Source organism: Monodon monoceros, unplaced genomic scaffold (genome assembly GCF_005190385.1).
Source record: "Monodon monoceros isolate NGI ecotype Baffin Bay Population unplaced genomic scaffold, NGI_Narwhal_1 Super_Scaffold_21, whole genome shotgun sequence".
In the NCBI taxonomy this organism is placed as follows: domain Eukaryota; kingdom Metazoa; phylum Chordata; class Mammalia; order Artiodactyla; family Monodontidae; genus Monodon; species Monodon monoceros.
In genome coordinates, this window is record NW_021703778.1 from 70,942,978 (window position 1) to 70,969,429 (window position 26,452).

General features: G+C 51.0%; 1 protein-coding gene across 1 annotated transcript in view; it reads right to left on the reverse strand.

Moving 5' to 3' along the window:
• Positions 1-26,452, reverse strand: part of ITGA11 (integrin subunit alpha 11) — a 127,737-nt gene that overhangs the window by 18,537 nt on the left and 82,748 nt on the right. Inside the window, exons 11-18 of the mRNA XM_029239741.1 lie at positions 17,099-17,243; positions 14,378-14,526; positions 11,097-11,237; positions 10,665-10,868; positions 9,673-9,803; positions 5,171-5,337; positions 3,646-3,788; positions 2,109-2,219 (exon numbers count right to left, since the gene is read on the reverse strand). Coding sequence (XP_029095574.1) covers positions 2,109-2,219; positions 3,646-3,788; positions 5,171-5,337; positions 9,673-9,803; positions 10,665-10,868; positions 11,097-11,237; positions 14,378-14,526; positions 17,099-17,243 — 1,191 coding nt within the window. The remainder of the gene's footprint in view (positions 1-2,108; positions 2,220-3,645; positions 3,789-5,170; positions 5,338-9,672; positions 9,804-10,664; positions 10,869-11,096; positions 11,238-14,377; positions 14,527-17,098; positions 17,244-26,452) is intronic.

Consider the following 26,452-nt stretch of genomic DNA (forward strand, 5'->3'; position numbering starts at 1 on the left):
CCCCTTGGCTTCCCCATCACATGGTGGATTTAGCTCGAAGCAGCCAGCAAGGAAGACAGCAGAGTCATATAAAGGAGGGCAAAGCGAGGCATTTAATGCCAGGACATAGCTCTAGACACTCTGGAAACCCTTGGGGGCTTCACTGTATTCTAGCACCCGTGTTCATCTTGGTGATTTCAAGTCTCCGATGAAATACACCCCAGCCCGCCCAGCATACTGTTCAAGTGTGAAAACTATATAATAACCTTCAGAAAAATTTCTATCCACTTGATTAAAAGGGATAATTTAACATGATAAGTAACTGTTACACTCAACTGTATGGAATGGCTCATTCCCCCAAGAGGCAAGATTTTATGGTACTAGAACAGTGCTGGGCATTGAGGAGAAGCTAAATAAGAATTTGTAGCAGAGAGATGGGAAGAATGTTTCTAATTTTCTGGGGGCTAGAAATCTATTTTAACAAGATTTTTAGACATTTAGCTGCTATCCAAAGCCCTTGGTAATATGCCCAGACTGACTTTTTCAGCTCTATTTCTCATCTTTTCTTTACACTTCCCTTCACCCTGCTTGTTCCCACGTCCACACCTTGGCTATGCTGTCAGCTTTCCTGGAATAAGCCCATCGTCCCCATCTCACGTCTATTCTAAAGGTCCAGGGGAAAGCTACCTCCTCCAGAAAGTCCCCCCTGACCTATCATCTGACCGCTTGATGACACTTCCTCTGAGCTTACTCCCATCTTTGACTTGACCTATGACTCTTATCACCACCTTGCATCCGTGTTATCAGCATCAGAGCAGAGAGTGCCCTGCACGTTCCTCTGGGCTTCAACATGCTTATAGAATGAGTGACATGTACTCATTCATTTGCTATAGTGGCCTTGTGATGACTGTGATGGGAAAAATATTAAGATTCAGGGCACCCAGCTTTCCCCCTCTCCTGGCTCACTAAGGAGGATTCCAGCTTTGCCAGGTCAGTATCTCCCCCTCTCCTGAACTGCATTTTCAGACAGCCTCTCTTACACATCTGTGATGCAGAATCAGGAGAAGAGGGAAGGTGTGAAGGTTGAGGGGTGGGTGGTAGGATGTGGGAGCTCTGGGAAGAGGGAGGAGCTGAGGGGGCTGATGGGGGAGAATGAGAGCAGAGAGGGGATTTTCATAAGCCTTGCTCTTGACTATACCGTTCTTTTGTGTAGGAGAAATACAGGCAAGCATGTGAGTAATTCTGAAATTGTTGTTTGCTGGCTGGATTCTATATATTGGGTTGGCCAAACAGTTTGTTTGGTTTTAAGTAAAAATAAAAGACACATTTTTCACTTTCACGAAGAACTTTATTGAACAACGTATTCGTTAACTGAATGAACTTTTTGGCCAACCCAATAATTCTCAGAGACACTGCTCAGAGGCTGGACCTCGCAGGTCACGGTCTTAAGAGCATTGTGGTATATTTGAAAGTTGTTCCTAAATCCCCGGGGTTTATTTTGCCTGCTCTCCTAGCACACCTCAGGCAGAATGGATAACTGTCTGACGTTTTCTTTGTGTGGGATTTATATGGAGTTGCAGGGAGCATCTGAATATTAGATTACCAGAAAATTCTGATGCCCTTAGAGCCAGGGATTAGAAAAGGTGGGTTTGGGGGGTGCAGAGGCAATGATGAGGCTAAAACTACTTATTTTTGGAATACTTGGAGCAGGCTAGGAGGACTGTTTGTTAATTAGTCGATCATTCAACAAGCACAGACTAGGCTCTAGTGGTTGAATCATTCTCTCTGGCCTCCAGTGTCCTCGTCTGTCAATGAGGGAAGTGGGCGATTGAGAACTAAGGTCCCTTCGGGTCCTGTGAATCTCAGGGCCCACTCCGGGCTCACTCTCTGCTGGGGATACGGCAGCCTTGCACAGGAGGAGGCCAGGCCCTTACCTTCAACAAGCTGCTCAGCGTGAGTCATGAGGAAGGAGGGGAGGAGCCTGTTGGGAATTTGCGGGGCAGGAGGTGGGAAGGTGAGGCAGGGGAAGAACTCCTTTGTGCCTGTCACAAAGCCTGGGCTTCTGGGAGGAGGCGAGGGGAGGGGGTGGGGTGTGTGTCAAAGCTGCTGCCCTGGACACCAGGATGTACCGAGACTCTGAGGGTCGTGGGCCAGCCGTCATCCAGCATGGGGCCATAGTCGGGGTCCTCCAGGGAGTACTCGACGGAGAAGGTCACTGGCTTCACGTAGTCCGCAGTGTCCTGTGTGGGGGATGAGAACGGGGTGAGGACAGAGGGAACATCTGTGTCATAGTCAGGACCACTGAGAGAACTTCTGCCTCCCGAAGCTGGGAGCCCTGAGCATGAGTCCACGGAGCTTTAGCGTCCGTGAGTGCACGGAGGTTCCCAGATGGGTCCGTAGCAAGAGAGTGTTGCTCCTGGAAAGGGCCCTTGGCTCAGCATATGCCAACCCCTCTGCCTGCATGTTTCACCACCTCCTGCTCGTCCTTCAAGGCTGGGAACCTGTGTCCCCAACACCCCGGCCTCTAGGAAGCCAGGCAGCACCTCACCCCCACACTCTGTTCAGACCTGTTACTGACACACTTACGTGGCATCCAAACTACCTGATTGTGTGTCAATCCTCCTCTCTCCGAAGCCTCTCAGCACAGTCCTAGCGCTGTGACAAGGCTTAATAAATCAATGAATGAACAAAGTTGAACAAAATAGCGGCAATCCAGGGGATGCTTAGAGCTGCCTAAAAAATTCCCCAATCCCCCCCGCCCCCGCCATGGAACCCAAATCTTGACACCAGTGGCTTCCTTGTGTTAAGGCAATGACTTTCAAACTTGAGCTTGCATCAGAATCCCACCCTGGGAGGGGGCGGGGGTTAAAACACTGAGTCCCATCCTGAGGGTTTGATTCACTAGGTCTGGAATGGAGCTTGAGAACATGCAATTCTAAAAAGTTCCTGGGTAATGAAGATGCTGCTGGTCTGGGGACCACACTTTGAGAACCAGCCCGTAAACACATCAGAGGGGCAACACTATTAACAGACACCAGGACTTCTTGTTTCTCTGACCTTTGCCCAGTGACTATTGGGGTCAGGTGGGCTCTGAGTGTCCCCTGCCTGTGTCTCCAAGGCTGGAGCTGTGGCTGGGTGTCTGCAGTTTCTGGGTGGATGCACCAGGCCCCCACTGGTTCTCCCGCTCTGCCAGTCTGGCATCTCTCTCTTCCTGCCCCCAAGCCTGTCTATGCCACTGGTCCACCTTACCTGGTCTTCATTATTAGCTGATGCCTACTTATCCCTTCCTTCTGAGCCATGGCCCCGGCTGGCTGACCGCCGTCCTCTCTGCTAGACATCATTGAGCCCACCTCCCTCCTTGAATTTCACCCCCTGCTTAAGAAATGGTGGGCATCTGAGAGCTGGCAAAGAAGAGATTTCAGAGGAGGGTACCGTGAGGTGGGAAGTAGTATGTCCCAGTGGCCTTTGCTCTGGGGCATGAGTATGGGATGGCCAAGGTCCAGGACACTGCCCCCTTCCTGGCCTCCGGAGGTCTGCTGGGGGCTCAGAACCAGCCTGGCACCAGCTGAGCTCTCTGCGTCTCCCATGGCAGCACCTCGCCCAGCTCCGTCCCCTTCCTGGAGAAGCTTGGGCTCTGTGGGTGGGGCTGCTGGGCATCTGGCTCACCAGGACATGGAAATTGATCCGCTCACAGTGTTCCTGGCTGGAGGAGAGCAGGGCAGCTCTGTTGGTGTACCGGTCCCCGCCCTCGTCCAGGTGGGCCCGCGGCGTGTACCGCCTCTCATCCATTGTGGCGTTATACCTGATGCCTAGAGGAAGGAGAGGGCAAGCCATGGAGGTGGAGGCACATTTCCATTGAAGACTGTTTGCCTCTCTTTAAAAATAGCCTTTGGAAAGTCATCCTCCTCCAGGAAGCCCTCCAGGCTGGCCAGGGGAAGTGCTGCTCCTCTCCCCTCACAAGGCTCAGTGTAGGCAGGAAACTCCCACACAGGGAGCGGGCGATACAGTGAGAAAGGGTAAAGGAAGGAACTAAAGGAAGAGGGAGGCAGAAGGAGGAGAAAAGAAGATGGAGTTGACAGTAAGGGATAAAGAAAGAGGAAGAGATGGAGGGGAGAGTGAATGCAGTGGAAGAGGAGGGGAGACAGGATGAGGGGTCAGGGTGATGCTTCCATTTGAGCCACTCCTGGCATCAACACACCTCTCCACCTCTCCCATCACCTTCCTGGGCCTCGCCCTCGGCTCTAGGATCCCATCAGGTCTGGGTCCGAGCCTCTGCAGGTGGCAGTTCCCATCACACTAGGGAGGGCTGGCCAGGTTCTGCCCACCAGCTCCTCAAACCTAAGGCTGTTCTGGGGTTTAAGGCCTGCAGCCTCCTCCCCTTCAACTAGGCTGATCTTTTGCTAAATGCTGGAAAGGCTCAGCCCCTTCTCCGGTACCCCAGCAGCACTCTGGGTGCACAGGTTCTTGGCATCATTCTCCTATCATAGAAAGAAGCTGAAAGAAGGACACAACCACCCAGGTCTGCCTTTGTTCTCATCTTCCTTCTGGGACACCCGTTTTTTAATCATCTGGTCAGTCCTGCTCCTTGGCTGAGACGCTCTCTGTGGTCCCAATTTCCTGCACAGGTCTAACCTGGTGCTGGAACCTGTAGCTGCCACTTGCTGGGGCTGCCTGGGCCCAGGGCTGTCATAAGCAGGTGTCTGATCCCAACCTTGGCTGGGAGTGATGGACCCTCAGAAGGAAACTGCCCTGCTGTGGACTCACACCTACTCTGAGCAATGACCACTGCTACTCGGGTCTTCATCTGCCTGACCCCCTGGTTACTAGCTCCCCCTCCTGCGTCTGACTCTTTCTCTGAATCTGACTTCACAGCTTCCATACCCCAGACTATTCCACTGCTTCCAGTCCCCTGTTCTGATCCAAACACTGTCTCTGACTATTTTCTGCTTCCCCAACCTCTCCCACGTTGGTCACCACTGCTCACTGCCATCCTCACCGTGGCATGAGATCCCCTCCCTGCCCCCTGGAATCAGAGCATTGAATGGGCATCTAGAAGTCATCAAATGTGGCTCTAGGTGTGACCTGGCACTTAAAACCCGTTTCAGCAAAAGCCCAGGTTTAGAAACAGAGCGAATGCAAAGCCCATGGGGGAGAGATTGGAGCTGGGGAAGTGGGGAGGGGGTTGATTTACCGACTGTTGAAGTTTGGTAATGAGGTGCCAGGAAGACGGGTGTGAAGCAGAGGAAGGCGGCCAGGCAGGTGGCGTCTCTGCCGCTGCGTTTGCAATCCCTGTGAAAGATGTTGATCTTGGACGGCTCAAAGTGGAGGCTGGCATTGATCTGAACCACAGGGCGGGACCTTCAGGAGGAGGGAGAGAAGCAGGGGTTGGGTGGGGTACAAGACTGCTTGCTCTGCTGGGACCCAGGGAAAGGTGGAGAGCCAGATGGAACGGGATCTGTAAAACCCCCACTGGGAGTGAGGCAGTGGTGGGGCATGCAGGGAGGGGGTCCAGGTGTCACAGGATTGGGCAAAAAAAGTGTACAGGTGGATGAAGGGCAGGCTAAGCAACCTCACAGCCCCTTGAGGCAGCCCTTCATCATTTTCCTAGGGGCTGTGCTTGCTGCAGACCATACTGACATCCTTTTGCCTTCTCATCACTTCAACCCTGCATGTACATCAGAGTAATCTAGAGAGCTTTAAAACATCCTGATGCCCGAACTAGAACAAAACATTTTAAAATTTGTATGGAAAAACAAAAGACCCCCCAAAAGCCAAAGCAATCCTGAGAAAGAAAAACAGAGCTGGAGGAATCAGGCTCCCTGACTTCAGACTATACTACAAAGCTACAGTAATCAAAACAGTATGGGACTGGCACAAAAACAGAAATATAGATCAATGGAACAGGATAGAAAGCCCAGAAATAAACTCACACACCTATGGTCAATTAATCTATGACAAAGGAGGCAAGTATATACAATGGAGAAAAGACAGTCTCTTCAATAAGCGGTGCTGGGAAAACTGGACAGCTACATGCAAAAGAATGAAACCAGAACATTCTCTAACACCATACACAAAAATAAATTCGAAATGGATTAAAGACCTAAATGTAAGACCAGACACTATAAAACTCTTAGAGGAAAACACAGAACACTCTTTGACATAAATCGCAGCAATATCTTTCTGGATCCACCTCCTAGAGTAATGAAAATAAAAACAAAAATAAACAAATGGGACCTAATTAAACTTAAAAGCTTTTGCACAGCAAAGGAAACCATAAACAAAACAAAAATACAACCCACAGAATGGGAGAAAATAGTTGCAAAAGAAGCAACCGACAAGGGATTAATCTCCAAAATATACAAACAGCTCATGCAGCTAAATATCAAAAAAACAAACAACCCAATCCAAAAATGGGCAGAAGACCTAAATAGACATTTCTCCAAAGAAGACATATGGATGGCCAGAAAGAAGTTCAACATTGCTAATTATTAGAGAACTGCAAATCAAAACTACAATTAGGTATCACCTCACAACAGTCAGAATGGCCATGATCAAAAAGTCTGCAAACGATAAATGATGGAAAGGGTATGGAGAAAATGGAACCCTCCTACACTACTGGTGGGAATGTAACTTGGTACAGTCACTATGGAGAACAGTATGGAGGTTCCTTAAAAAACTAAAAATAGAACTACCATATGATCCAGCAATCTCACTCCTGGGCATATATCCAGAGAAAACAATGATTTGAAAAGATACATGCACCCCAATATTCATTGCAGCACTATTTACAATAGCCAAGCTATGGAAGCAACCTAAGTGTCCACTGACTGATGAATGGATAAAGAAGATGTGGTACATATACACAATGGAATATTACTCATCCATAAAAAAGAATGAAATAATGTCATTTGCAGCAACATGGATGGACCTGGAGATGATCATACTAAGTGAAGTCAGTCAGAGAAAGACAAATATCATATGATATCGCTTATATGTGGAATCTTAAAAAGTGATACAAAGGAACTTATTTACAAAACAGAAACAGACTCACAGACTTTGAAAAAAAAATTTATGGTTACCAAAGGGGAAAGGTGGTGGGAGGGATAAATTAGAGGAGTTTGGGATTAACATATCCACACTACTACATATAAAATAGATAATCAACAAGGACCTACTGTGTAGCACAGGGAACTCTACTCAATATTCTGTAATAACCTACATGGGAAAAGAATCTGCAAAAGAATAGATATATGTATATATATAATGGAATCACTTTGCTGTACACCTGTACAACATTGTAAATCAACTATACTCCAATATAAAATAAAAATTAAATTAAAAACTTCCTGATGCCCAAGTTGCTCTCCAGGTCAGATCCAACAAGAATAGGCATCACCATGTCTTAAAGCAGTGCTTCTCAGATTTTAATACATTTGCGCATTTCCTGGGGCTCTGGTTAAAATGCAGATCCAGCATTTCTAGCAAGCTCTCAGGTGATGCTAGTGCTGTTGGTCTCTGGACCACACTTTGGACAGCGTGGGTGTTAAAGCACCCCAGGTGATTCCAATGTGCAGCTAAAGTAGAGAATAACTCATTGTTCTAGAGACCTGCCCCCAGCCATCCATCCCAACACTGTCCCATCCAGGCAGCCAAGGAAATGCAAATTTACACTTCTATTGTCTAAGTCAATCAGAGTTAGGGAAGGGAAATATTGCCTCTCCAAACTATGCATTTATGTAGAAAGAAATAAGTGTAGTGTGTTTTAGATGCTTCAGACTTTTAGCGTGATTATGTGTGCTAATACTCTGCTCTTCGTAGTGGAAGAGGGATGGCGCCTCCTCTGTACTGTGGAGTGAGAAGGACGGGTTTGAGTCTTGGCTGCACTGGGCAGGTCCCACGATCTCTCTGATGGGGAATTGTGAGAACCAAAGCAGGTAAGTGAGAACGCCTTCTGTTTGGAAACAAACACCTGAGAGTCTTTAAAAATTACTGCTGCCTGGGCCCCTGCCCTAGAAATTCTGCTTTCAGTGGTCTGGGTAAAACCCGGGCAATGAGAGTTTTAAAAGCTCCCAGGTGATCCTAAGGGTAGTCATGTTTGAGATCCATGGAGTTTGACTATGAAGTCTTCCCAGAGGGCTCCAGCCCACAGTTTCGGCACTACTCAGGTAGCATTTAGGTTTAGACCTCACAAGCTAGGGCTTGACTGAGTCCTTTCTGTGAGACTGATTCTTTTGATGTATGTGTGCATATACCTTGCTTCCTATAAAGGACTTAGTTTATGTGTCACCCTACAGACCCCAGAGGCCATGTCTACCCTCTACCCTGGGTCTTGTTCACCTGAACTGCAATGCAGTGAGTACATTTAGCCCAAGCTGCTGTTGCTACCAAAGACCTAAGAGCCCACCTGCAGAGCAGACCTTCAAGGAGAGGCCGTGGGGCCGGTGCTGGACCCGCAGAGACCCTGCTTGCCTAGAGGGCCAGGGGACACCACCTGGAGGCGTGGGTCAGCTGATGCTTTGGCCATGACACAGGGGGACATGAGGAGCCCGCAGATACGCTGCTCCCCATTGCTCCCCTAAGGGGCTGTTGCAGGAAGCAGAGGCTGTATTCCTTCCTCCTCTCTGGAGATGCTGGAGCAGGGAGCTGCCCCAGGCGTGAGGCTGCAGCTCATTCAGTAACTAACGACCTCTCATATCTCTCTCCTCCTTTCCTGTTTCAGTTTCCCTTGACCCTCACTTCCGTCCCTGGGGCTGAAGCCCCTTCCAGGGCGCAGGCACAGAAGCTTTAGCCTCAGGCTCTGTTTTCTTGGGAACTTGGACTAAGATATTTCCCGACTGGATCGTAATATTCTTGAGGACCAAGAACATGAAGATTCTCCCTGTGAAGTCATAGGATATCTCTGTTTAATGTCGTTCTTAAGTTGTATGAAAAATGTGATTGCGTTTATATAAAATTATATGCAGGTGGAAATAGGTTGGTAGGGAAATATACCAAAATGTTAATAGTGGTAATGTTAAGGTGATGAAACTCTGAGTGATTTATTTTACAAATTTTCTTTAAGTTATTGTATTTATAATGAAAAGTATCAACATATAAAAAACTAGCTCAAATTAAAAATTTTTTTGGTTCAAAAAGTATCTGACACATCACATGGTAAAATATTTAGATGGACTTTTAGAAAGCACCCCGCCCCCCTTTTTCAAAGCTGTAGACCCTAAGTGCAAATGTATGACAAATATCTGATGGAATGGTGCAGAAATGAGGCCCTGAAAAAGGAAACCAGGGGTCAGATGGGGTTTGGAGGAAAGAAATCCTCTCTCACACTGGGGTAGAAGGGAGAGCCTCCCAGCTGATGAGAATATCCTCAGTCTGTCCTTTAAAGTAGCTTTAGAAGCTGAGTGGAAGAAATGACCAAGTAGCCAGAACTTTTAGGAAAAACTCTAAGAGGGGCTTTTTGCCACTGAATTGCTCTAAAATCTTAGCAGTCCACTGAGAAGAGGGATTTGGACTTCAAAATAACTTACAGTGATTCCATGAAAAGGAAATTTGTAGTCGCAACGGGATAAGAACAGGGTGAATTTGGCTCACAGCGATTAAAGACAAGAGACAGAGATCCTAAAGCGTATCTTTTAAACCCTGTATCCATCATGACACTCAGGAGAGCCCAAGAGTCAAGAAAAACAGGGAACCAACCACAGAATCACGGCGTTGCCAAGGGCGCCCACAGCCAGGTCCACAAGCCCATCCTCGTCGAGGTCCAATTGCCCATGGATGCTGCAGCCAAAATACTGGAGGCCTGGAGCCAGCTCTGAGGCAGCGATTCTCTGCAGGGAGTGGAAGGAAAGAGCTGGGCATGGGCACCCTAAGGGGTAGATACAATTGGGAGCCCTGGAGACAGCCTGTTTGAAATCATCAGGAAGCTTCCCCGGCCCAAAGCTATCTCCTCTCCTCGTCCATTATGGCACCTGAAATTCCTGCCATTAAGTCATTCTTTTAGATTAAAATAGTGTGTCATAAAAGTGTTCCCCACTGAAGAGGGAAGGGGGAGGGGCAAGATAGGGGTAGGGGATAAAGAGGTACAAACTATTATGTATACAATAAATAAGCTATAAGGATATATTGTACAACACAGGGAATATAGCCAATATTTTATAATAACTATACATGGAGTATAACTTTTAAAAATTGTGAACCACTGTGTTGTAACTTATATCGTACATCAACTACACTTCAATTTAAAAAAAAAAAGAATTCCCCACTGGGTGTAAATACACATCACCTGGCAGGTAACCCACCATTATCTCTAACTGTGGTATATCTTACTAATAAAATAGGTAGGCAAAAGTGATGACCTGAGGGGACTTGGGATGGGTCACTTTTAGGAAGAGCACTGTTTCCAGCCTGAGGCACTTCCAGAGAAGAGGAGCCCAAACTGGCATTCTCCACGTGTAGTCAATTGCATGAATACACATGAGGGTCCTTGGGATTGTGTTGCTGTTGCTGGGGAGATAAAGTTAAGCAGGGAGAGGGTATCCAAAGGGGTGATGGGAAGGGCTTGAAGACAAATGCACCCATTTCAAAATTTCGATTTGAGGCAAGTTCCCTTTTCCTGTGTGAGGACAGGGCGAGAGCTACCAGGACTCCACGTCCTAGCTCCATCCGTCTACCAGGGAGGGGGGCATTACCTGCTTCGGTGTCTTTAGGATGTTGCCCTGGAAGCCGTGGAAGACATAGATGACTCCTCTGTGGTTGTCCTCCAGAGGGGCTCCCACCACCACGTCGTTGTAGGAATCTTGATTGAGGTCCTGAACTGAGGCGATGGAGGAGCCGAATCGGGCATTCTGGTAACTGTGGGAATCCTTCAGTGTTCCATCGTAAACAAACCGGTTCTGCGAAACCAGTGTCAGGAAAAGGCTCAGGGGGACTTGGCAAGGGCTCTCTGGGTCGTGAGCCCCTCTGGCCTGCAGCATCCCCTCTGCGTTTCCCCATTTCTCTCCTGCTATATAAGCCCAATGACAGAAGAGGTTCCCATCCTCCCCCGCTCCACAGGTGTGGACACCTGATCAAGGCAGGGATCAGGTGCCCCTGGAAAGCTGGCCAGCCTCCACGCTCCGTACCTGTCTCAGGTTGTAGATGTACACCCTGCCCCGCTCTCCGCCCTCGCTGAAGTACATGGGTGCGCCCACCAGCAGGACATCAGTCACACCGTCGCCATCGACGTCCACTGAGGTGATCTCGCTCCCGTAGTAAGAGCCTATCTGCGGCACAGGGATGGGGAGAGGGGCGTGGGGCTGGGCTACTGGGAGGCCTCTGCTCGCCAGTGGATGGAAACTGAGGACAGCCTTTGACTCGGAATTTTTGCCGCACAAATGAGAAGGTCCCTCCCTCTTTTCTCCTTCTGTTATCCATCCCGCCCCCACTCGGCTTTCCATTATTTAATTTTATTGATTGCCATTTATTCTGTAAGTGATACATTATAATGGCAAAAAGTGAGCAAAATAAAAGCAACATATGAAGAAGAAAATAAAGGTCACCCACGGTCCCAACAACCAACTATACCATGGATGTTTCAGTATATTTTTCCTCTGGACTGTTTTCTCTAGGGGGTGTGTGTGTATGTGTATGGTTTTATTTTTACAATCTGGGATCGGACTGGATGTATAGTTTATATATTCTGATTTTTTAAATAAAACAATGGATCATGAGTATTTTCTCCGACGTGTTATATTTTTTTCCTACAACATGATCATTGGTGATTCTCTAATATTCCGAATTACACGTGCGCCAAATGTATTTAATCAATCCTCTGTTGCTGGACATTTAGCTCACGTTCAATTTTTTATATTCCAAATACTCTGGGCTTAGCACCTTGGGTGATAACTTATGATTTCTTTTCAGTATTTGAGCACTTACTGTGTTCCTCTCCCACCATGGGTGCCGTGTTCCCCACTTCAGTGAGGGCACCATCTGACCACTCGGTTAGAAACCTAAGGGTCCTCCCTGGCTCCACCCTCCACCTCTCCCGCCTGCAGTCTCCCCGCAAGTCCACCTGGTGGATGCCAAACATGTCCCGAATCCATCTACTTCCCGCCTCCTCCGATGCTTCTCCCCCATGTGAGGTGCCTTCCAAAGCCCCACCCCCTCCAGGATGGCCCCTCCAGCCCACCACTGCGGGGAGCTAGAGTGGCCTCCAGCAGCTGACCATGCCGCTTCCTTGCTTTGGGGGAAAATGTCCAAACTCTTCAGTGTGACCTTCCTAGACCAGCCTCTGTCCCCCACCCTCTGGCTCCCACATCGCCTCCCGACATACCAAGTGATTTCTCTTCTCCAAATGCCCCCCGGCTCCAGCTGGCTTCCCAGCTTCCCCCTGCACACACTTTTCTCTGACCTGTACCCTCTCCCCTCCCCTCTCTCCCGGTAATGTCTATCGTCCTTCAGGTCACTGCCTGTTAGAAGCACCCCTGCCCTTCCCTACTCCACTCCCTGCAATGGTCCCTCCTCCATGCTCCCCCAGCCCCGGCTCCCTCCACCAGCGCCTCTGGACAGTGGGAGCTGTGCCTGTCCTGTTCCCTCCAGGCGGGGGTGCCCTGCCTGGCACACAGGAGGTACTCAGTAAATGTTTATAGGAGCAAGTGGTCGCTCAGGAAAGAAGAGGAGCCCTTCCCAAGGACAGGCCCTGTGTGAGACGCTTTACAGCCTCAGGTTAGCTTGTGTGAGTCTCATGTTGTCTTGGGAGAGATTATCGTCCTTATTTTACAGGGAAGGAACTGAAGCTCAGAGAGTTCAAGTCACTTGCCCAACGTCAGAAGGCTGGTCACAGCCCAACTGGGTTGGAACTCTGATCCATCTGACACTCAAGTCAATGATTCTCCCTCCCTGGCTTAGGGTGTTTTCAGAAGAAATTTATCCTCAAGCATTAAAAGCTTTTAACCGAGGAGAACGATAAAAATACAGAAGAGGGAAAAAGGAAATCATAAACACGGGGTGGGGGGGAAGAGATGTGCCCACATGAAGTAATTAAGAGGCAGACAGAGAGCAAAGAGGGAGGCGGAGGGAGACCCTGTCTAAACATGTGGCCTCAGCTATGTGGGTCGTGGTGATTTGGAATCCACTTAACTTAGCTGCCTTCAGCGCTGCGGTTTCTCATTCGGATGTTGGAGATGGAACCAGGCAGTATAAATGTCATAAATTCATCAGCGAATTCCCTTCAGCTCTCAAGGTCTAGCCTAGGGTTCCCAACAGAGCGAGCCCTGGGTAGAGTGTGGGCGGGCAGGGTGGAAGCTGGGGCCAGAGCCGTGCCCGGGTTCGCCAGTGCCCTGGGATGGGAAGAGGAATGGTGGAAGGATGGCTCCCTGTAGCTAGAGGGATTTAGGTTTGACCCGGTGAAGAGCATGTCCTCATGGTGACAGGTCAAGGGCAGTAGAAAACGCAGGAGACAGGGCTGTTCCCAGGCTCTGGAGGGCCAGGGGTGAGCCAAGAATAACAATAAGGGCCTGGACAGGGCTCAGCTCAGGCCCAGGGTACTATGGATGCTGGATGCTGCCAGGCAGGAGGGGCCATGGCCTGGTTTGGGGATTGTTGGGGGTCAGGAGGTAGCATAACGTAGAGAGCCCCACCAAGAGTCCTGGATTCTGAACTTGACCCAGCCGTGAATCTACCCTATAACCTTGGAAAAGCTATGTTGCTTCTCAGGACCACAGTCTTCCTGGGCTATTGAAATGACTTGGATCAGAACCCTGTTTTCTGATCTTTTCACCATCATTGGCTCTTATCATAGCTTTCCAGCTTGCATTCATGACCATCCAACGCAAGACTCTTAGCAGCACAGCCTGGTTGCCCACCACATCCGGGGCGGTGACATTGGTAGCCGTATCATTCTGAATTGTGCCCATTCCGGGAAAGGAAAGAAGTTGGCATCTTGGTGAACCCGTGGGGCCGTGCTATGGGTGGAGGCATGACTCCTCTCACTTCTGGTAGCGCCAAGGTGGCTTGAGGAACACGAGTGCCCCTTCAGGATGCCTACGGGCCCTGGCAGCCCAAGCTGGGAGGCTATATAGCCTGGATGCTGTCTCTGGCCCTGAACTCTAGACATGACCCGAAAGAGGCTGGTAGTTGGGGGCAGAGGTCGGGCCAAGGCACCAGAGACAAGGGCTCCATGAAGTGCGAGCTAGCAAGTTCTCCTGGGTTCTGTTGCTGCGGCAGGGACCAGGCCTGCCTTCCTGGGGAAGGAGCATCAGCTCTAAGGTGGGTGTGAAGGAGGCATATACCCCCAACCAGGAAGGACGTTTGTGGGTCTGGGGACAGTCCTGAGAGGGAAGAGCTGAGCTGCAGTCCCCTCCAGCCCCACCTTCCCCTCTGTCCCACCCGTCTGCCCTGCCCCCAGCCTCCCCTGCATTACCTGCTCGCCCTGCAGGGCCTGGTGGATGGTGAGACTCCGGTTGTTGTGCATAGTGAACAGGATGACTTTGCCTGTGTGGTTGAACCGGGGGGCTCCGGCCACATACACCCGCCCCTGCCTGGAGGACACGACCGATGTGACTGTGTACCCTGCCAAGGGAGAAAACAGGCTAGGCTCTGGCCCTGTGGCCTGGCAGATCTCACCTGGGCCTGTGTGTGGCTCAGCTGTGCCACAGGACTGGCCGCTGAACGGAGAGCATTCAGACCAGGCCGAGCAGATGTGATACCACGGGGCAGTAGTTCCCAGGTGCAGCTGAGGAGGCCTGGAAGAGGCAGGGCCGGTGAAGAGTGGGGAGAACTCACTGCGCCCACCCCCTGCTTGAAGGCATCAAGAAAGCCAGGTGGGGCCACTAATAGGCATTGCTGACGTGGAACATGCACATCACATGCTTCACCTGCCTCACAGGTGAGTGCATGATGGAACAGGGAGGAAAGAGAAAGGCAAGCCCTAGCCACATTTCTTTTCATATTGGGCAGGCTTTGTTTTTGATCCCCACCAATAGTCTCTCTGGGGATCAACCAGTGTCCTCTTCATTGCCGGAACCCCCTGCTAAGTGGTCCACCGAAAACTGAAGAGTTGGCTGTGCAGAGGCGAGGAACTGCTCCGCTCGGGGCGTTTAGGTGGAGTCTCAGGGACTCCTGCAGCCCCAAAGCTTTGCAAACTCAAAAGAGGGAGTGACTAGGCTTCTTTCAGTGCACTCAAAAGAGAAAGAGATGGAAACCCAGAGGCTCTTTGGGAAAGGCCACCAATCCGTGTTCTTAGGATCTGTGCCTGATCACTGTGACTTTCCAGTCGAGCGCCCAGCTCTGGGGAGTGACTGTACAGCATCTTCAGGCAACTCTCCTGAAAGTGGGGCCCCGGAAGGTGTGCAAAGCCGAGAGTCCCACTTTCTGCCAGGCAACTGGATCATGGATCTGTCTTTAGATGGGTGTCAGGCCTTGTTGGCAGCTCCTGGGCAGTTTCTGGGGGATGCATGTCTCCTTCTGCCATGTGTGCATGTCTGCGTGTGTGTGTGTGTGTGTGTGTGTGTGTGTGTGTGTGTGTGCGCTCGTGCCCATGCACATGCGTGCGCCTGTGTGTTTGTGGGTAACACTGTCTCTCGGGTCACTGGTTGCTTCCAGTCTGGCTGCGGGATGCACAGAGGAGCCGATGCAGTGGCCGGGAGGGTGGGTGCAGTAGGGTGGGCTACTCTGGTTCCAGACACACCGCGTTTGACTCTTGGAAATGTATTCTGGGAAGTGGAGCTTGAAAGGCAGGTGAGACCAAGATATCCCATGGCGGGTGGCTAACGTGGCCGTGTATTGAGGGTAGGGTGGGGTTAGGCTTGTGGTGCGCAGCAAAGGTTTCTTCTGAGTTGAGTGCCCAGTGGCACTACTGGAAATGTTCTCAGTTGGCCCTGGGCATTTGGGCTTCCTCAGAAGGAGGGACAGTGGTGGTGGGAAGGTCTTGGGGGCTGAGTGTCCTGGGGGCAGGCGTGGGCTGACTCTCAAAGCTCCAAGCTGCGCTGAGAGAGAGCTTCCTGCTTCCCAGCCGTCTGCTGGCAGTGGTTTCAGTTCCCATGTGGCTCCTTGACCAGCAGGCGGGGCCCCCCAGAAAGCTGGACAGCCTCCCTGAAGGGCTGACAGGAGGACCCGTGGCCCGAAGTCCATAAGCTTCCCCAGTGTGGAGGCGGAGAGCCTGGCTGGCCTGTCTCCTTCCCCAAACTCCCCCTCTTCCCTGGGGCACATCGGGAGGAATCTTCCAGAGACCCCAGACACTGCCCTCGCTGGATGAACCCCCGGAGGGAAGAGGAAGAAGAGAAAGGCACTCCCTCAGGACTCACACCCAAGGTGGTGACTATAGTTAAGGCGAGACAGTTGGGCCTCATGAAGGCCCTTCATCCTGGCTCTGCGCCCCCCAGGATCTTCTGGGAGGAGGAGTGACCTTCCCACCGCAGAGAGATCCACTGCCAACTCTGGATGGCCCAAGTTCACGGAGAAGTGGAGTCCGAGGCTGCATTAGTGATGAGTAACTTCACAGCTGGTGGATTCCGTTCAGAAACCCAGAAGGACTCACAGACAATGGGAGCCCTGGGCATTCGCCCCCTGCTCCCTTCGTTCTGGTTCAGCCCTTTCAGAAAGGCCACGGCAGAAGGGCCTCAGCATGGATGGTGGAGGCCCTGCTCCTGCAGAGCTAGAGGTGACTGGGATCTGTCAGGTAAAGGTCTCACAGCTGGGACCTATCACCATCAGGTCAATGATTCATGCTTTTCTTTTTACGACCACTCTAAGGTACTTAATGGGAACTGACTTCTGCCTTGATTGTAAACCTTAACACATCCTCGACTTGCATTTTGCCTTGGGGAGACAGGCTTCCTGCACTCAAACCTGAAAACACAACAACAGCTGCCCTAGAGTCTAGAAGCATCAACCAAAACACATTTCAGGTTGGGGTGCATTGCTTGTCATTTATTCTGCCTGCTTATCGAGAGCTTGTGACATGCCAGGCATGGCGCTGGACGTGGTGGATGCCAGGCTGGAGAGGCAATGGCCCCGACTGTGCCTGAATCAGCACAGAATATGCACAGACAGGCCCCTGGCCTCAGGTGTGGGCAGGTTCTGGATCCCTCAGGTCCCCTCCTCGCCCACCACCCACCAGCCACCCTTCAGCTCTGGCTCTTACCCAGGTATGCGCCGTGGTTCTTGAGCTCCTCGGGGAACTCCTTCAGGTAGGACTCTCGGAGAGGAATGACCTTCCCACCGCTAGTTTCCTTTAGCACAGCTCCATTCCAGTCATAGGCACCAACGGCTCCCAGCAGAATCCCGTCCTGACATTGGGAAGGGGATGCACATCAGCTCGTGTCCCCCAGGTGCCCCTCGCCAGGAAGCTGCACCACGTCTGCAACCATGAAGCATCCATCTGCCCGTCCCCTCTGGCACCTTCTCCTGGGTTTGTGATTTAATAGCCCAACTTCCAGCCAGGATTCTTGGCTTTGGAAGGTGCCTAGGAACTTTGAAGGAATGTTCTAGAAACAAACTCCAAATCCAGGACAAAAGCTCCATTCCATTTTGGACTTCAGAACCCCTCTAGGAAATCTCTTGTCGCCATCCCTTCCTTCTGACACTCCTTTAAGTGGTGTCCCTATGCTTTTCCTCCTTCCCATTCCTTCGCAGTGTCTGAGTTGCTTTCCTGAGTGTGTAAATCCTACTTCTTCATTTCTTCAGTAAAAAGCCACTGTGTGTCTATCTTGTGTCAGGCACTTGCTTGGTGCTGGGGATACTGTCCCTGCCCTCACAGAGCTCACAGATACTAAATAAATATACAAATAAACATAATACTTGCAAACTGTGGTAAATGCCACACAATGAGGGATATGGTAAATGTCATGGTGAGGTTGAATTTAGATTGAGGGGGGGCTCAGGAAAAGCGTTTTGAGCAAGTGATGCTTACCCAGACACCCGGAGGGATGGGATTTATTTACTTCTTTTTAGCGATATTTAAGTTTAATTTAATACAAACATCACATACTTTTACCTTCTTGGAAATGGTTGCTTCATCTTCACTAAGGAAATGGAAAACTATTATGACGTAAGTCTTCATTCTGTGATTTGTGTGTTTGGACAAGTTTAGGCAGACAGCAAAAGCTCCAGAGGTCCTGCCACCAAACCTGCAAATGCCCTGAGGCTGGAGAGAGTTTGGCTTAAGGAACTGAAAGCTGTTTGATGGGGCTGGAGCCTTGAGTAAGAGGGCAAGGTGGCTCAATATGAGGCTAGACAGATAAGCCAGGTCCACATTTGTGACAGCCAGCACCCCAAGGACAGGAGCTGGTCTTTAGTGGCAGGGTAAGCGGATGCTATGATGCCTGGGCAGGAAGATGGAGAGCTCTGGCTCCTTGAGGGGAAGCCTCCAGGGTCATTTCCGAGGACTGGGTCCACTCACTCCCTGGGTTGCCCCTGCACCCTATCCCCACCCCCACCCCCCCAAACCATCCACATAACTAGTGGGTATAGGAAGACAAACAGCAAGCACTCAGAAGAGGAAGAGAAGTGACTAGGGACAATGAAGGGCTGAGGAGGGGGTGTGGAAGCAGGGAGGGGCTGCCTTCCTGGGTCACCTTGGTGATCATGTGCCAGGGGCATCCAGCTTTGCCTCCCAGCTTTGGGCTGTCAAAGCACAAGCTGGTGAGGTCACCTCTCTCCCACTGAGCCCTCCTTCAACCCAGCTGGTCAGTGGGATTTGCGGTTTCCCCACCACTTGTGGTCCAAGGCACTCAATTTCTCCTTGCCCCCAAAGCAATGGTACCAATAGAAAAATGTGACTCTGGCCTTGGGACAATCAGAGCCATAACTAAATACACAGGCGGAATCCCCAGGCACTAATTTCACTACTGGCAGTGGAGAGGGCAAGACTGTGAACCATAATAAGCTAAGCTTCCTTTTCTCATTTCCAAGGTGTCACTTGAAAGAGTAAAGTTGATCATATATAAGGATTTAAAAAGTCCTAGTATTCTAGAGGTAGAACTGACTGTTCAGACAGAATGTTTTTACAGCTATAAATAAGCTGCTCTTGGGTGAGTCCGATGTGCTGGGTTGTGTTTAAAGTCTCACTTTCTCATTAGCTTTTTCCCACTCTGTGTGCCTCAGCCTGGGAGAGTCTGACAATCTGCGGGGTCCAGGATCCAGGCCAGGGCCTCAGGGTCTCGCGCCAACATTCCTTGCACTTGGGGTGTGCTCCATTCTTTGAGGGACCCTTTCTCACCCAGTCACTCATTTATGAGAGACAAGTGGGACAGATATTCATTATCTGCACTAATGAGCACCCGAGGTTCAGAGAGGGAAAGGGAGTTGCCCGAGGTCACACAGCAAGTCAGAAGCAGGGCTGGGATGGGGTTGGTCAGAGGAGAAAATGACTATCTGCTTCGCCAGAAGCCCCTAGATTCTGCTTCTGATGCAACAGCAGACCAGTCTCTGCCTCACGGGGAGGCCTCTGAAGATGAATGTCTGGCTTTGTAGATGATCGGAAGCCTCTGCAATGTACTGAGAAGGGCTGGCTCAACCTGGGTGCCTGGGATTCAGCTGGGGAGACCTCATGCTGACTCACCACATGTGGGGCTGGGGAATTCCATCGGGATTTCTGCATTTGGCAGCACTGGGCAAGGGTGACGGTCCCAGGCTCTCACCTTGTGCCATTCTACTCGGCAGTGGCTCTAGGCCTGCACTCTAGTGGGAGGCCATTTCCTGAGCAGGGTCTCCTGGGGGCCCTGCTGTGCGTGGAGAGGGCGCACTGAGGAGTGGGCGGGCTGAGAGGGCAAGCCACGGCCACCAAGGCAAACCTCAGGTTGTCACAATCTTTTCCCAGTTGGGGGAGCACAGACATTTTGAGTTGGGAAAAAATCTGGAAGGGTGGAGCTGAACAAAGCACGAAAGCTTTGAGAGACGAAGCCAGGCATACAAGCCAAGCTAGAAAACAAACAGCAGGGCATCTGGGGAAGAGCCGCGTCCCATGCCCCAGGCCTGGCACCGGCTCCCTGACTTACGGCCTCCTTTCCTACGAGGCCTCTGGGGCCCCCACCAGATATTACCAGGGTGTAGCTGGGTGGCCTTGCACAGGTGGACTCTCGGCACCAGCTGACTTTCCTGGTGCTCTGTGAAGAAATGAGGACACAAGCTTGGTGGCCCTCAGGAGGTCGAAGGCCAAGTCTGTGCCCTCCTGTACCTGTACTTGCCTGAGCCTGGCACTCACCATCAGATCCTGCCAGCTCAGCTCTCAGCTGCCCTCTGACCAGCCCTGCAGCAGTGTTACCTTCCCAGCTGAGCTGAGTGCTCCCTGGTGTGTGGCCATATCTCCCCAGACTCCATGTTCCAGCTAGTCCCTGTCCCCAGCCAGGGTCGGGTCACATCCCCAGCACAGGAAGCAGTGCTTCCCAGCTGGGGGTGGTTTAGCCCCCCAGGCAGTATTTAGCGGTGCCTGTAAACAGCTCTGGTTGTCCCAGCTGGGGGTGGTGTTGAGGTTACTATGGCCTCTGGTGGGTAGAGGCCAGGGATGCTGCTGAGCACCTACGACACACAGGACAGCCCCACAGCAAAGAAGTAACCAGCCCAGGGGGTCAAGAGGTTGAGAATCCCTGGCCTGGGGGTTAGAGCATGATCTCTGGTGTCAGACGTTCCTGAGTTCCACTTCTAGCTCCAAAACTTCTAGCCGTGTGACGTTGGGAAAGTTCCTCACTCTCTCCTAGCCTAAGGGTCCTCAGCTGTAAATAGTTTTGTGGTGAGAGCATTTTGAATCCTTGGCAGGGCACCTGGCAGCCAATAAGGACTGGGTACATAGTAGTTCTTCTCATTCATTAATTCACCCATAAAGCACTTCCAGGGAGGCAGGAGTCAAAGAATCAGATCTCACGGTCATGTTGGACCTACATACGAGTCAGTACAGCCGCCTGTGAGGAATGATCTGATAGAGGCAAGGACAACTTATTCTGAGGACCCACTGGAGGGGGTGACCAGCCGAGGGGGTGGGTGGGTGCATGGTGGAGTTAGGAAAGGATTTGAAGAAAACCTTACTTGACTTATTAGGAAGTCTTGAAATGCACACTTCCAATTCCAAGCCTCAAGATTCAATTCCACACATACTTTTCAGACATCTGCTCAAAGACTGAGGTTCACAGAGGTTAAATGATTTGTCTGAGGCCACACGGCCAGGCAGTGCTTTCCTCCCGCCTGGTAGTAATGGAATGAGAACACCAGATGCTAGCAGTTCCTGGCATTGGAGAGGCAGGACTGTGGAGGCAGGTGGAGGTGGCCCCTGGTGGTTCTGTTCACAGGGAGACCACCTAGAGGGCACCGAGGGCTGGCCTCCTCCCCCAGCCTCCCTTGCCTGCATGTCCATCACCAGAGTGGCCATGGGGCGGGCAGGACTCTGTTCCCAAGAGCCCCTTCTAAGGCAAATACATCATTAAGAGGGTGGGTTATGCTTTAGCTGCTCAGATTCTGTCAGTAGAAGATGTTTTCAACAAGCCTAAAGTGGAGCCTGAGGAAGGGATGAGTGCCCGGAGGCTTAGATGGGGTTGGGCAGGAAAGACTCAGAAACAGGCCTGCAACGTTTCTGTGGAGAGGGGTCCTGCACCATTCGTGGTGCTGGAAGACAGTGATCAGGGCACGAGGAGGGGGCGTCGAGAAGCGGGTGTGGGGAGCAAAGGGCATGCTGTCACTTGACTACTCATTCCAGATCAGAGGGTGGGTTATTTCTACTCAGAGGTCCTGGAACAAGGCCCAGGAGTGAGGCGCTGGGCACCAGGGCACAGCCTGAGGACATGCAGCTGGGCTTCGGAGGACCTCAATGAACCAGAAATGATTCCTGCCACCAGGAGTCAACTTGTAAACAATCCAGACCAGCATGGTGGCAGACTTTGGCTACCATGTCCTGGCCTCATATGGGGGCAGCCCTGACTGCCTGCCCCAGAGATGGTAGGGGCAAGAGTCCACCACCTAGGGCTAAGAGGACTCAGAAGGGCTTTACAGCCTTTAGGTGTCAACCCCTCATTTCACCATTATGGATGAGTTTCTTTTATTTTTCATTGAATCAGATATGCAAAGCGAATTCAAATGCAAAACTCTTAGGAAAGATGGCAACTTTAAGGCTTCAACAGCTGAGAACCTTACATAATAGCCAGTAACCTTAGCTATCCCGTCCATAGCCCCAGGAGGGCTGCTGAAAAGGGCACAGGCTGAAGAGGCAGCGGGTGGCTGGGGCTGTTGGTCTGGGAATAAGACTCACCCCCAACCCGTCCCCTTGGCTTGTTTCAAATGTAACTGAGGCTGGGCCTGCCGGACCATCAGTGTGTAGTTTAAAGGAAAAATCATCTGTTCCCATCTTGGGTGAGTGGTCAAGTCTTTTGTGTAGACAAGACCCACCCTAATAAAACTGCTTCCTTCTGTAAAATTTTGGTATTGGGGAGATTTATGGAGTGCAGTGTAGGAGAGTCCATCACGGAAGGGGGCTCCCCTGCAGCTCCATCCATCACCACAGGCATCAATTATATATGGTCCTCTTCCTTCCTTCACACCTTGTGGCCCATGGGGATTACAGACTTAGAGGTGTGGATCCCTTCTGCAAGCTTTCTGGCAGATTCATGCAGCTTTTTCTTGGTTACCCAGCTTGACAGGGAGTTCATCACCTCAGCAAGCAGCCAGCACTTAGCGGCCTTTGCATTCATTTCCAAATGCTAATGGAACCATTGGCTTACAAATCCATTCTGAAATGTGGCCAGGGACCCATAGCTAATTTTCCTGATGGTAATTTCTGGAATATTCTCCTTTTTGCTAATCAGGACTAGAGTTTCCTGGGGTTCCAGGTCCCTGGGTTTTCCCAGCAGCTCTGAACTTTGGCCATCAGCCTGGAATGTAATGCCTGTGGCCTGGAGCTTTAGTGCATCCGGAGGCCAGGGAATGTCTTGGGGCCTCCTCTCCTAACCTGGGCTCTGGTCCTTCCTTCCTCCTGTTGCTTTCACCCTTCCTAACTTGAAGGCTTCTTTCATTGCTAGGTAAGATGGCAGCAGACCAGGTTATCAGACCCTGGGCCTTTCCTCTGCCATTTGTGAACATTCTACTGGGTCCTTCCCCTGGGACTAGGGATCTTTCCTTCTGACAGAGCTCAACCGGCCTAGGGCAGCTGAAGACCCTTTCAGCACATTTGTAGGAAACAGCTGCCTGAGGCTGTCTGTGGAGCATTTCCAGGGGAGATGGAGTCCAGGGGTTCACACAGGAGATGGACTCAGTAGGGCTCAGGACCAGTTCCGGGCAAAGCTGAAAGGCCAGACCTTCCTGTCTCCAGTTCCCAGAGAGGTCCGACTGACCCTGAGAGCTGTGGGGTTGGACTCCGAGGGACAGGACAGCTGTGGCCAATTATTTTATTTTTAAAATAAATTTATTTATTTATTAATTTTTGGCTGCGTTGGGTCTTTGTTGCTGTGCACGGGCTTTCTCTAGTTGTGGCGAGCGGGGGTTACTTTTCATTGCGGTACACGGGCTTCTCATTGCGGTGGCTTCGCGTTGCGGAACACGGGCTCTAGGCGTGCGGGCTTCAGTAGCTGTGGCACGCGGGCTCAGTAGTTGTGGCTCACGGGCTCTAGAGCACAGGCTCAGTAGCTGTGGCACACGGGCTTAGTTGCTCCACGGCATGTGGGATCTTCCCGGACCGGGGCTCGAACCCGTGCCCCCTGCATTGGCAGGCGGATTCTTAACCACTGCGCCACCAGGGAAGCGCCCGTGGCCAATTATGATGGCATCAGCAGCCTGGAACTGAAAAACCTCTGTGCTCTAAAATAGCAACCCAATGGTCAGTCAGAGCTCCAGACAGCCCACCATCATTGCACAATTCCTTTGGATTTGGAAGGATTTTATTCATTTAGAAAATTAAAAAAAAAAAGTATGTAAGAGTCTCAGATTCAAATGTAATCACTGTCTCTTTCAAAGTCCTATCAGATAAAAACTTCCAGATGTCTGTCACTTGAAAACAAGACACGGGGTGATAGAAGAACTGGGGTCTGTATCTACAGGGTGGGGAGAGGCACCCTGGTTTCTCTGATTAGGAGAAGAGAACAAGAGTTGAGCACGTGGAAGAAGCTGCACAGGGCAGCACATGACCTTGACCTCAATAACAAGCTGGGGCTCTGAGCTCCTGGTCACTCCCCTGCAGCCGGGGGACTCACTGATCCTGCAAGGACTCAACTTGTTGACACACTCTGCTGCTTGGGCCACTGTCAGGGTTCAGCTGAGCTCCCCCGAATCCCTGAAGCTTGTCTTAACCTCCCTTCTCTTTAGGTTCCCTGATTCCTGGGCACACACAGATCACAGTATTAGAAGCAGGAGACTGAACTTACCATTTAAGAGTCTTTCTCCCTAACTAGACTGTGAGCTGCTGTCAGCTGAAATGTTACCTTCATCTCTCTATATATTGGGTTGGCCGAAAAGTTTGTTTCGGGTTTTTCCCTACGATGTTACGGAAAAACCCGAACGACCTTTTTGGCCAACCCAATACATCCCCAGTGCCTCGCACAAAGCTGGGCACATGGGGAGATGCTCGAAAAATGACCTCGGAATGGAAGATGGAGACGTGGGACATTCACTCTCTCTGGCTGTCCCCAACATCAGGGCTGCTCCGAGACCCGCTCCCCAGCCCCGTCCGTGCTCAGACTTCCCCCAGGCCTGTGCACACAGCTTCCTCTCTTTTGCTTGCTGCCACCCATGGCTGCTGAAATCCTTGTCCTCAGGGGCCTGCCCAAGTGCCAGCCTCCCCCGATCCTTCCCTGACACCCCTCTCCCCTAGCCTGGACCTTTCCTTCTGTAAGATCCTGATCACATGTTGCTTTAATTAGTGTTAGATGAGTCCAGGTGGTTCCCCATTGAGCAGGGGGTCTCCACAGGGGCTCCGTGGATGGGGGGGGCCTCCTGAAGTTGAATGCCTGTACCCAGGAGAAGTCTGTAGTTTCTGTTATCTTACTCACCAAGCTCAGGACTGCGGTTCTGCGTTGTTTGCAAACTGACTCCTGTTTGGCAAGAATAATTTCCGCTTCCTTTTGATACCTTAGTTGCATTTGACAAATGCTTGTTGGATTTAATGAAATTGATTTTCCTTGCTGCATTTTCCAATCAGCCCTGACCCCAGAGTCAGGAGACCAGGGCTAGTCCAGCTGGAGCACAGGACTGGCCGCCTGACCTGTACGAATGGATGCCCTCATCCCTCCTGGTACTCGGCCCCTTACCCTCAGACTGGGAGCTCCTTGAGGGCAGGGCTCTCACCTCTGAACCTCCTGGCATCCAGCACAGGGCCCAGCACAGAAAAGGCAGTGAAAAGATTTGCTGATATAACCACTTAAAATGGGACAACTATTACCATCTGCCTACTTTGCAGGGCTGTTTCTGAGCATGAATGAGGCATAGAAATTTTCTGGAAAAATTAAAGTGCTCGGCACATATTACATGACTGTTATCAATATAGGGCAGTTATATTTATATTTTGCTGTCTTCAAGCAGGCACGAGACAGTCCAGATGCAGCTCAGGAAACGCTGAGTGTGAGTCGCGTTTCCATCCATCTGCCTGCTGTCTGCTGTGCATCTGTCCCCCTCCCTCCGTTTTGAGATCTATGACTGAGGCCCCCTTAGATTCCAAATGCTCTCATGGAGCAGCTGCTCGTTTCTGGGGAGAGAGCATGAGACTAATATTTCTCTCACTTCTGCCACTTCAGCAGGTCACTCAACCTTCCTGGGACTTGGCTTCTTTATCTGGAAACTGGGAACAAGGAATCCTGCCCTGTCCACCTCACAGAGGAGTTGGGAGAATTCGGTGGGTTACTGAAAGTGATATATAAGTGGGATGGACTGGTAGGCCTTTTCTGGCAAATTAGGAGGCGCAAGTCCACTCCCATGGGGGCCAGCCTGGGCAGAGCATATGCACGCAAACCCAGGACACCTGTCTGTCCAAAGCATGCCACGGGGGCATGTGCTGATACTGACAACACAGGCTTTCCCTGCATGGTACTCCCAGGCGGGGCTATACCCCAAACAGCTTATAAAGCATGCAGCTATGGACTCCTCTGCCCCTCTGGCAATCCTATGAGGTTTCAGCCTCATCTTGAGAATCAGAACCAGGTGAAGCACATGCCCCAGACAGAACATGACACTTGTGACACCATATGTCTGCTTGGGACCTCTGCAATACGATGCTGAGTCCGCAAAGAGAGAAGCCCACGTGGGCTGCCTTCCAGAGCACACCTGGCACATCTGGACACCCTCCCAACATCATTGCAGGGCCGTGCCTCTGCACACACAGGCCACCTGGGGCATGCAGGGCACTATTACAGCCCAGGCAAGTGGTTTCGCCATGTTGACCTAGTTTTTGCATGAAGTTCTATGGACTGAATGGGACCCTTGGTCCTGGGGGGACACGTCCCCATGCACGGAGGGGCTTGAGACAGCTTATTATAAGTTGATGACCTTGACATTCCACAGAAGACGAGAGGCAGAGAGACCCCAAGAAAGA